The 11222-nt window shown below is 59.5% G+C and overlaps 1 protein-coding gene across 1 annotated transcript; it reads right to left on the bottom strand.

The window, feature by feature from the left end:
- Nucleotides 1-992: 992 nt before the first annotated feature.
- On the bottom strand, nt 993-10977 carry MYMK (myomaker, myoblast fusion factor). Its single transcript, XM_041723768.1, has 5 exons — nt 10843-10977; nt 6397-6511; nt 5393-5541; nt 2348-2464; nt 993-1698 (listed from the first exon to the last, which is right to left on the bottom strand). Exons 1-5 carry the CDS (start codon nt 10975-10977, stop codon nt 1549-1551), a joined length of 666 nt encoding a protein of 221 aa, XP_041579702.1. The 3' UTR covers nt 993-1548.
- Nucleotides 10978-11222: the final 245 nt, after the last annotated feature.

Raw genomic sequence — 11222 nt, 5'->3', positions numbered from 1 at the left:
CAGACGTGGGAGACAGGCTAGATGAAAAGATGCTGTTTCCAGGGTGCCCTGCCTCTTTGCGGGGTGAGCATGTTCCTGTGGTGTGCACATGTGTACGGTGCGTGGTGCAGGTGTGCCTGCGTGCACACCCCCCTCCCCCCGACCAGACAAGAAGCCACTGGAAGCACATCTGCCCCTTGCTGCGGCAGGGAAGGGCAGGGCCCCGTCTGTCTGGGGGGGCTGGCCCTGAACCTGTGCTCATCTGGGAAGAAGAGCGATAATGCACCCCTGCTCCCTGGGCCTGCTTGGCTGGGACTCTGAGGGGCAGTGGGGAGAACCGAGTGGCTGTTCTGGTGTCCCTGGGCTATCAGGAGAGAAAGAGGCTGAGCCAGGTGGAGGCTGTGGGGGTCCAGGCCCCCAGGCTGAGGACCTCCGGATGGTCAGGAAGGCTGACAGACCTTGTCCCCGGATCTCTTCTGGCCCCCCAAGGTGAGCAAGAGGTGACTTTAGGACAAACAGCCAGCTGCCCTCCCAATGGGCAGTGGGAGTGGGCGTGCACCGCCTGGAAACACAAACAGGCCCCAGACAGGTGTAGGTAACTTCCTGCCTGACATATGTGCCCACATCATTCGGGAAGGCGGGGTGGGCCAGGGCTGCTGGGGAGGCTCAGGTTTGTGAGGTGATGTCTGGGAGGCCTGCTCCCGCCACCTCTGGGGCCCAGTGGGGACAGGCTCTGTGCCAGAGCTCGCTGACCTCCCCACGCCCTGAGGCAGTCTTGCCCCATGTGCCCAGCCCGGGAGGGCCCACTGGCCTCTGCTCAGGGACCCCCTTCCTGCGCTGGCGTTGAGCTAGGGAGAGTGCTGTGTGCTCAGCGTGCTCAGGGGACCGGCCATGGGGCAGCTCCTGGAGCAGCAGACGTAGTCTGGGGCCTAGCCTGGTGCTCACCTGCTTGGGGCCTCGGGCTCCTGTCTATAGGATGCAAGGATCACACTTTGCCATGGACTTGTTTTAAGAATTAGAGCAGGGGATGAGAAGACAGGGCACACAGTGGGGTCAGGTATTGAGGACCCGGCTGGAGGGGTGGCCACGCAGGCCTGGGCCAGGGACAGAGTTGCCCCGCAGACCGCGGCTTCCTGATGGGTTTGTACAGAGCCTGAGGCACGGGACAGAAGCAGCGATGCCAATTTCCAAGAGAAAACAGATGTTGTGAGGAGGGCGTGGGCAGAACCCCTCCGGCTGGGGCTTGGCCCACACTTTTGGGTGCGGAGGGAAGGGGCGATATGGGGACACATGTTGGCTCTGGGCTTCTGCAGACACCCATTGGGCAGGACTGGTGGAGGGGGCGGGGGGAGGGAGTGCACCTTTTTCCAGCATGGTGTTTGGCACTTGGGGGAACCCTAGGGAGTGGGCAGGGTGCTCCCCGAATCCCCAGGGACCTGTCAGGCTCGGAGGGGAGATGACGCCCCTGGGTGCTCTGGGGTCAGGAAGGGCAGGAGGCCTCTCTCCAGGGCCCTGAGACGGGGGCGGGTGGGGGGCTCGCGGCGGGCAAGGGCCAGGGGCCTTGCAAGGTCAGATACAAGCACAGCAAAGGGTGGAGCAGTCTAGCTTGGCAGGGGGCCCCGCGCTTCCAGCCTTCTTGTTGACCTTGGGGAGCAGGAGGACGAAGGACATGGCCAGGGCACAGTGGTAGAAGCTGTGGACATAGGTGTAATCCCAGTCCTGCAGGGGCGGGGAAGGGGGATCAGTCTGTGGCTCCAGGACACCCCCCCTTGCTCTGTGCCTCTGCTGGCACGCCTGGCATGCCGGGGCACCTGCCGGTCACCCCCCCTCAGGAATCTGGCCACATGCCCTCCTCCAAGGGGCCTCGGCTCAGCGTGCAGCCCACGGCCGTCCTCCCTGACATCAGAGCCCGGGAGCACAGAGGGTACAAGGTGGAATGTTGTAGCATTGGCATTCGCTGTTGGCAGCGAGCCTGGGGCTCCTCCTTGCCTCCCTTCTCCCCCTTCCTCCCTCTCCCTCCTCCTCCTCCTCCTTCCTCCCTTCTCCCTTCTTCCCCTCCCTCCTCTTCCCCTCCCTCCTCTTCCCTCCCTCCCTCTCCCTCCTCTCCCCTTCTTCCCTCCTTCCGCCCTCTCTCCTCCCCACCCCTCCCCACTCCTCTCCTCCACCACCTGCAGGTACAGACTCCAGCCCCAGGCCCCACATGGGCTGTGCACCTCATCCTAGATACACGCAGACAGTGATAGCCCTGTTCCTGTGATGGACGATACTGTGGTGGGAGGGAGTCACCTCTGCACCCACAGGGAGCAACAGAGGAGGTGGGATGTAATGCTGCTGAGGCCACCCCCTAAGGAGGCCCAGGGCCCCATACCTCAAAAAAGAAGCGCAGCATAAGGGCCAGTGCCCCAAAACAGAGGCCAGGGCCTATCTGCTGGGTGTAGACACTCTTGTCCGGGTACAGACTCTTCTTCTCCTTCATCTGCTGCAGCTGCGGGGAGAGTGGTCATGCAGAGAGGTCACACAGTGGGCACTCTGTGCAGAGTTGGCTGGGGAGCTGGCCCTGGGCATGCACGCATACCTCGCTGTCCTCGGGCAGGAGATGGGGCTCAGGGAGATGCCCACACGCCCGGTCCCGTGGCTGTAGGACCCAAGGGAGCCCCAGCCTGGATGCCTGAGCAGGACACCCCTGGGCCAGTTTGCCTCATGAGGACCCCCCACCCCTGCCTGCCTCTTTGGGACAGAACAAGACTGCCCTTGCACCTGCACCTCTGCCCACCAGCAGGGACGCCCAGGGGACCAGACACAGCCCACCACAGGGTCCACAGGGCTACCCATGGGTTGGTCCACGAGAACCTTCAGCTGCTCCTAGATAATGACCTATCCTAGCACTTATGAGACAACCTGAGCAGCACGTGAACCTTTGCTTGCTCAGGTACCCATGTTAGTGGAAGGCTCGAGCAGGCGTGGATGAGTAAAAAGATGGGCTCAGGGGTCTCTGAGGGCACAGCCAGTTGAGCCTCTGACTCTGGGTTTGGCTTAGGTCCTGAACTCATGGATCATGGGGTCAAGCACTCAGGGGGGAGTCTGCATAAAGATTCTCTTCCCCTTGCCCCTCCCCCCACTCGCTGGCTCACTATCTCTAAAATAAGTAAATAAATCTTAAAAAAAAAATTAAAAAATGGCTCCACATACACAGAAAACGTGCAGTAAATGTAGGTTCACCTCCTGGATCCCCAAAGCCCTGGGGGCCAAGGTGTTTTGGGGGGACAGGACATTTAGGATGGCAGCGACAGAACAGCTATGTGCACCATGTGCCCTAAGGCCCCCATGGGCTGGGGCATTGATCCCCACCCCGGCTGCAGAAACCCACCAGGTGGAGCACACAGAGACGGTGTATAGCCTCATGCTGGGTCGGGGCTCAGCCACCGGAGTCTGGTGTCTAGTTTTCTGGAATTTGTTGTTGCTGATAAGACATCAGTACCTGCTCGGGCACTGTCAGCACATGGGTGCAGCTAGGGGGACCCCCGGGGGCTCGGGATCATGCCCTGCAGCCCCCACACCCACCTCTCTCTGCTTCCTCTCCCTGAGGCTACTGCTCCCCACCTCTGGCTCAAGAAGGGACTAGCCTCCGGGAGAAGAAAACCACCCTCATTCCAGGAAACAACTGCCCTTGGAAATCCAAAATAAACTCCATGTTAAATGGTCTGAAAAACACCATTTGAGCCCCAGATGCAGGGAGCTAGGCAGACCTCCTGGTTCCTTTGGCTGGATCCACAGCCCCGGGGGCTGTGGCGCTTCCCAGGGACACCTGCAAGTGTCACCCCTTTGGGCTAATCACCATCCAACTTCAATTCAGACCTGCCAGGATCTGTGGGAGGAATGGACCCTCCAGCACAGACCAAGAGCCCACCCTACTTCCTGCGGGGGCAGGGGGGGGGGGAGCGGAGGGGCGGAGTGCATTATCGAAGCCCAGGGCTCTGTGTTTATGCATTCCAGCGTGTTCATTAACTGGTCCTTCCCTGGGGCTGGACACAGCAGACCCCACACGCCTCCCACAGGCAGCTCCAAGGGGCCTCTTGGGTCAGCCCTGGGCCAGCCCTGCGTCCCCAAGCTGGAGTGAGGAAGAGGCTCCTCTCCTTCCCTTTTCTTGGGAGAAGTCAAGGCCTGGCCTTGCCCGGTGCTGTGACCTCTCGTTGATTGTGACCTCTTGAGCCCTCCTTCCTTCACCAACGGAATGGCGTCACAGATCTTTACTCCCCGGCTGTAGGAGGAACAGGGCTTTCCTTTCCCTCCTGCAGCCGTGCAATGGGGTGATGGGCATGTTCTGTCCTACTGGCCCAGCCTGGCTCCTCTTCCCAGAGAACTGCCTTCCTGCTCCCCCAGGTGGCCTGGCTGCGTCCCCATCCCCTGAGGCCCTACATCTTGGCCTTAATTTTGGGTCCTTGAGGGGTGTGTGGCTTGGGCAGGGTCAGACCACACCAGACTAAACCTGCTGCCAGAGCTTGGAGTTGGGACACCTAGAGATTCCAAGTGGGGCTCCAGAGGGGCGAAAATGTGGCAGAGGCATGTCACCCTCGGGGCCCAGGCTGCTGCAGGGCTGGACAATGGGCCCCGCCTCAGGCCTGCCTGCAGCCCAGGCCTCTGGTCTGGTCCTTGCAAGGCTCTGCAGCTTCCCTTCTGGGGAAGGGAGTGGCCCTGGGTCCACCCTGCTCTGGCATCTCTCGTCAGCTGGGGGAGTGTAAGTGGCTTTCAGGCCCCACAGCCAGGAGGGCCTTGATACAGGAGAGGATTCAGGGAGGCCTGGAGATGGCATAAGGGCCTAGTGTGTGCCAGGCCCCAGGGGGCCCAGGGAAGAGACGCCAGTGTTGCAAACTTTGGCTCAGGCTGCCTCAGTGCTTTGGGGCAGTTCCATCGTCCTGCCCACCGCACACCACAGCCTCCCTCCTCGCCAGAACCAAACAAACTCAAGGCTCATGGCCTCCTTGAAGTCTTCCCAGATTAACCCAGGCCATTTCCAATTGCTTCTGCATCTCTGAAGCAGTCATTCTCTGCGAAGAATACCACTAGTAGTAATAGCTCCTAGGCATTGAGCACGTTAGAAGCTAGAAAGTTCTATACTAATACTTTTAGATGCATTAACTCAATCTTTGAATGAATCCTATGAGGTAGGGATTGGACTGTTCCTGTAACAGCCACTTTTCAGATATGGAAACTAGAGGCAGAGAAGTGGAGTCACTTGAGTTAGGTCCAGAGCTAGTGAGTAAGGATGATACGGACCATGTAGGGGGGTGGGGGGCTGATGCTCATTGTCTCTGTTTTAGCTGCAGCCCTGAGATGGGAAGTAAAGGGAGTCCTGGAGGTGGAAGGGTCACAGGGTACAGCTGCCCCCGTCCACTGAAACCCACATGGTACGCACCCACTTTGTGGCGATGATGAGGACAGCCGTGCCAATGGGGCCCGAGTACACCCCGTAGCCCCAGCGGTCATGGTAGATCCGCACAGCGATGGTCAGGACGCCAAACATCACAAAAGTCGACCTCTTGGGTTCGTCGAAGTCAGCCAGTGCTGGGGTGGGAGTGGGGGTAGGGGGAGAGGAACCAGGAGTGGTGAGTGGCCTCTGCCTCTCCAGCTACTGCTCCCCCAGAGGCATCCCTTAGGGCCCCAGTGCAGGGCGCCCCCAGCCTGCGACAAAACCCCATGGCCCAGCCCGGTCCCCCGAGGTCTGAGTTCTGGCTGGCTTTAAGGGACAGACATGGACAGAGTGGCCCAGGCTGCATTTGTGGGAAGCTGCTTTCATGAGCGGGTCAACGTGCACCTGCCCTGAGGGATCCCTGTGCCCAAGACAGAGACCCCTGGGCTGAAAACAGCCAGGTATGAGACAGGAACAATCTGGGTCCTTCCCAGTGCCTGGGCGAATAGCAGGGAGCCCCGTGCCATGGGGACCAGGTGCCCTGGCATCGATGCGAGATAGCGCTTAGGGAGAAAAAAGTTGCAGAAACAATGTGCTTCTGAGCGATTCCATCCTCATAATCACCCAAGCTGACAGTGAGGCGCATGAATGCATCTATGAGCCTCTAGAAACGTCTCAGGGGCAAACCCTGACAGGTGAACAGTGGTCTCCTGGGAGACGGGACAGAGGAGAGCCCTTCCGCTGCTTCCTCCGTGTGGCTCCACCATGTGTGTGTCCAAATGAGCCTTCATGAAGGTGAACGCGGAGAGGGTTGCGAGGATGGGGATCAGGGCACTTAGGGACCGGGCATTCCTTTCCATCCCTCGAAGCCCTCCTGGGCCCTTGAAGCCCAGGAGATGGGGGAGGTGCTCTGGATGGGGGATGGAGGGCAGAGTCGGGGGGACAGGGCTGTTTCAGGGAGCCGGCAGGTGGATGGTGGGGAAATGGAGGCCCGGGGCGCGGCCACTCACCCATCAGCGAGACCCACATGCTCAGTGCCGTCCCATAGACGCTGAAGTACTCCAGGACGTCGTGGCGCATGAAGCAGAGCACGGATAGCCCGGGCCCGTTGCACGCATGGTGGAGCTGCCAGACAAACCCACGACCTCAGGGGATGGAGGGGATAGCACCCCAGCCATGGGCTGGCACCCCAGCACCCCAGCCCTCGGCACCCCAGCCACAGTCCCGGCCAGCCCTGGCCGCCCACCAGCTGCAAGGCTCGAGCAGGGTCACTTCATGCCTCAGTTTCCCCACCTGAAGGACGGATGCACTGCCCACTGCTCCCCTCCTGTGATCTTGTGGGGAATTAGAGGAAACAATCCACATGAGGTGTGGGGTGGGTGGAGGCACTGGGATGCCCTCTAATGTTCTCTGATGCGACCAAGCAGAGGCCAGGCATTACTCAGGTGAAACCTGCTGAGGTGGGGAGCCCTGCACGTGCTGTCAACACCTGGGTTTGCCAACAACAGGTACATGTGCATCCCTTCAATGCTCACTGGTGTGAGTAGGGCCACGGCCTATCTTTAGGATGTCAGTCAGCTCTTCAGCGGCCTGCAGGGGCCTTTTTTTTCCCCGACTACTGGCCCCTGTGGTGACTAGGGTACCTCCTCCCCCCCGCAGAAGTCCTTAGACCTCAGTGGGCACCAAACCCTGGGCAGGGGTTGGGCCAGGGCAGGGGGTGTGTGAAGACTCTGGGTTGCTGAGCCGGCCCTGACTTGCTAACTCAGCAGGTCTGGGGTGCAGTCAGGGATTTGCATTTTTTTTTAATTTTTTTTATTTATTTATATTTTTGATAGTCACAGACAGAGAGAGAGAGGCAGAGACACAGGCAGAGGGAGAAGCAGGCTCCATGCACCGGGAGCCCGATGTGGGATTCGATCCCGGGTCTCCAGGATCGCGCCCTGGGCCAAAGGCAGGAGCCAAACCGTTGCGCCACCCAGGGATCCCGGGATTTGCATTTTTAAGAGTTTCTCAGGCTGATGGGAAGCCTGGGGGTCTCAGCAGTTGAGCGTCTGCCTCTGCCTCAGGCCCAGGTCCTGGGATCAAGTTCTGCTTCGGGCTCCCTGTGGGGAGCCTGCTTCTCCCTCTGCCTGTGTCTCTGCCTCTCTCTGTGTCTCTCATGAATAAATAAATAAAATCTCAAAAAAAAAAAAGTTTCTCCCTGACATCTGATCTACTCACGATTTTTAAAGCGAAACGCCCCCTGAGGCGTATTCGCCAAGTGGCCAACCAATTCCCTCCCAGAAAACAGCAGCTCTCTCCTTGCATGCACACGTTTCATCATCTCAAGTAATAATTTAATTACGGAGCATGATCATTTTGACAAGTTCCACAAGTGATGCACGAGCTTGGGAACCTTCACAATTGACTCTGGGTGAGCCTAGCTCAGCAGGTGGGAGGAGGCAAACAGGAGAGCAGCCCTGGTCTGGAGGACCAGGGGTGTTACAGGGGGAGCAGGAGCCCTGGAGCACCCCGCGAGTCAAGCAAGTAGGGGTGGATTTAGAGCTCCTACTGGTTACAATTACAGGTGACCCACAGTTTGGGTGCACCTAGGAGGCATGAATAGGGGTATAGTGTGCAGAACAAGAGAGGTGAGTGTCCTGCTTCTCTCTGTCCTGGATCAGACCCACCTAGAGAACTGTGTTGAACTCTGGAGGGCACACCATTTGAAGTGACACAGGCAAAGAGGATAGAGGAGAGCAACTAGGCTGTGGACAGGTCTGTTTAGCTGGGGAAACAGGAGCTTCAGGTGGGGCCTGATCAAGGTGCTCAAGGCTCTGTGGGATACAGTGGGGAGAAGGACACTTGCTCCGCACGGTTCTGGCAGGCAAGCCCTGTGAGTGACATGGATCTTGTCCTGCTATTTCCAGAACCACATCCCTGGCCCCACCTCCTGGCCCCAGCATCTGCTGCATTTGCACCTGCATCTCTCCTGTGTAGCACGGATCACCAAGTATAATCTCAGACTTAGTCACTCTGAGAGCCTTGGGAGTGTCCCCCCTGGGCCCGTTAAGAACAGGAGCATCCAGTCTTCACCTGGCCATGTGAATGCCGGCTCAGGGAGGCAGGGTTTGCCTTTGGAGGACAGCTGACCCAGGAGGGGCTGCTCCTACCTTGGCTCATCTCGGCTGGACAGGTGGGGAAGCGGACATTCAGGGCAGCGCTGCCTGCCAGGGAGGCTGGGCAGAGTGGTGGTCGGTGCCCAGCCACTGTGTCTGTGAGGCCTGCCTCCTCTTCCTGTGCAGGGGTGACTTGACCCTCCCAAGGGTGTTGGCAGGGCTGGAGGGCTGCTGGGGGCTGCTGAGAGACTGCGCAGCCTCCAGGAGCCTACCTAATGGATCCTCGCTTTGTGAGCTCCAGCAAGCAGCTGACTGCCTGGGGTCTCCCCTCCGTCAGACAGGATGCTGTGGGGTGGGCCAGGGGACTCCACATGACAAAGCACATGGCACCATGTTCGGCACAGACACGGTGATTGTCACGGGAGGGTTGTGACCAGAACACAGAAGAAGCCACGTGGGCGGCAGAGGCTGCCATGGTGTTGCCTGGGGCTTGGGGGGAAAGCGGCTGAGTGTGGCTTTGAGGTTGGAGGACATTTGTCCTAGGAGGCAGCTGCCTCTGCCACTCCGGGCAGGCTAGGGTGGGACGGGGTGAGCCTCTGAGGTCAGGCTGGAGGCAGCTGGGGGCCAGCAGGGAGGGGTGGCCTGGCAGTGTCTGTGGCTCCCGGGGCCAGGTCTCACATGGGCCCAGCTCCTCCTCCCAGCCCCAAGCCCTCTGTACCCAAAGAGGGGTCCCCAGTCTGCTCTGTGCCTGGGCTTCTCATATGTCAGATTGGCTTCCTGGAACTCACCCAGACAGGGCTCCCTTCTGGAACTAATGAAACGGCATCAGACAAGATGCCTTCAATGAGCCAAGAGCCAGGGCACATCCCGTATGGACCATGTGATTTGCCTTCTGTGGGACTCGGTTTCTTCATCTGTCAAATGGGCCTGTCATAATCCCAGGCTCATGAGGAGCTGAGAAGACTACATGAGACAGTGTATGCAGAGCACCTGGCACACCCCACAGCCCGGGTGCTGGATTGTGGCCAGCCCCACTGCAGCTAAGGTCTATCCTGTGCCCATGTGTGGAGGCTGAAGCCCTGGGCAGCCCCCAGCTGCAGGTCCCCTTGCTGCCTATGGGAGCGCCAGCCCACGTGCACATGCAGCTTCTCCTGTTGCAGGTAAGCATGGGTGTGGCTAGCTAGGACATTGGCATGACAGGTGCACACACCTCTGCAAACACGTGTGTGCTCACAGACCTCAGTACCCGGAGCTGCCCCAAGGACCCTGATGCTCACCCGCAGAGGCCCTGCCGCTGGGGAGCCAAGCCAGCCGGCAGCAGGAGGCATGCAATTTTTCACATGTCTGACTCTGCTGCCAGGAGAGGTCTGGGGGAACACTTGCCCCCCTGGTCCTTGCTTCTCAAGGGGAGCTGGGCTCGGAGAGGGAGCGAATCCAGCCGTGAGTGTGGGGGACTCAGAGGGACGCTGGTCGGCTCTGAGACACAGATGGGTGATGGGTGGAAGGATGGGTCATCAATTAGGAAGGTAGAGCGATGGTCGATTAGAGAGAGAGGTCCATAGGAGGGTGGGCAGACAGACAAACAGAAGCTTAGGGATGGGAGATACAGCCACAGACATATGGGGGGCCAGGGGAACCAAGCCAGACAGGTAAAGACCAGCAGGGTTGGAACAAGGGCACGTTCTATGGAGACAGAGCTCCAGAGACCAAGAAAGACCTAGACACAGACAGAGTGTAAGACAAAAAAAGGCAGATGCGGAGAAAGCCAGTAGAGGAAAACACAGGGGGAGAGAGACCCACAGGGAGGGGGAGAGAGAGGGAGACAGTCATCCAGGCATATAAACGGAGGAAGAAGGACTCAGAGACCAGCAGACGTGAGCAGGCCCTCCTGAACTGGGGCCAGCTTTGGAATTCTGGAATCAGACTCACCCAGGCCCTACGCATTCCCTAAACCCCACTAACCCCCTCTGGGGCCTGGCTTGGCCCTGTCCTCCCTGCTCAGCCGCCCTGTGCTTGTGGCTGGGACAGGGTGCAGGCGGTGGGCGGCACGGGTGGCCTGGGGTCTGCAGACGGCAAGAGAGGGGGCGCCCTGGAAGCTGGAAGGGCTTGTCCCGGACTGACTCTGGCCCCTTGTGGGCTTGGTCTCGTGTATACCGATCCTGGAGTGACTTCCTAGCACAAATGGGGAAACTGAGTTCCAGAGAGGATGAGGAGGTCCCCCCACCCTCTCTCCCAGTTTCTGGGCTCTTGCTTTCGCCTCCAAATCACTTTTCTTCCTCACAAATATACGAACGTGGTGTCTCTTCCGCCTTTGGGGAGCATGCCCCGTGTGGGTCCTCCCCCGGGCCCCAGACTTACTGCCACGAAGAACATGGTGAAGAGGTAGACCATGGCCTCCATGTGGAACCGCCGCTTGGCGGCGATGCTGACGGTGGGGAGGAAGGCCAGGCTGCTGAGGGTGGGCAGGAGCAGTTTCGCCGCGAGCGTCCCCATGGGCCAGGGAGGAAGGTGCTGGCTGGGGAGGACGGGAGGGTGCAGGCCTCCCGGGGCCCCAGGGCAGAGAAAACCAAAGGGAGGGGCCTGCTCCTTTCAGTAGGGGCTGCGATGGCAGCTGTGGTCTGAACGCCCTGAAGGGAGGCCGGGATGGGAGCGCACATGTTGAGAGCACATGGACAGGGTCCAACAGCTGATGTGCCATGTGATCAACACTTGTCTCTGATTCTTTTTTTTTTTTTCCT

The sequence above is a fragment of the Vulpes lagopus genome, chromosome 12, assembly GCF_018345385.1.
Source record: "Vulpes lagopus strain Blue_001 chromosome 12, ASM1834538v1, whole genome shotgun sequence".
NCBI classification, from domain to species: Eukaryota; Metazoa; Chordata; class Mammalia; order Carnivora; family Canidae; genus Vulpes; species Vulpes lagopus.
This window is presented reverse-complemented; position numbering and strand designations above follow the sequence as displayed.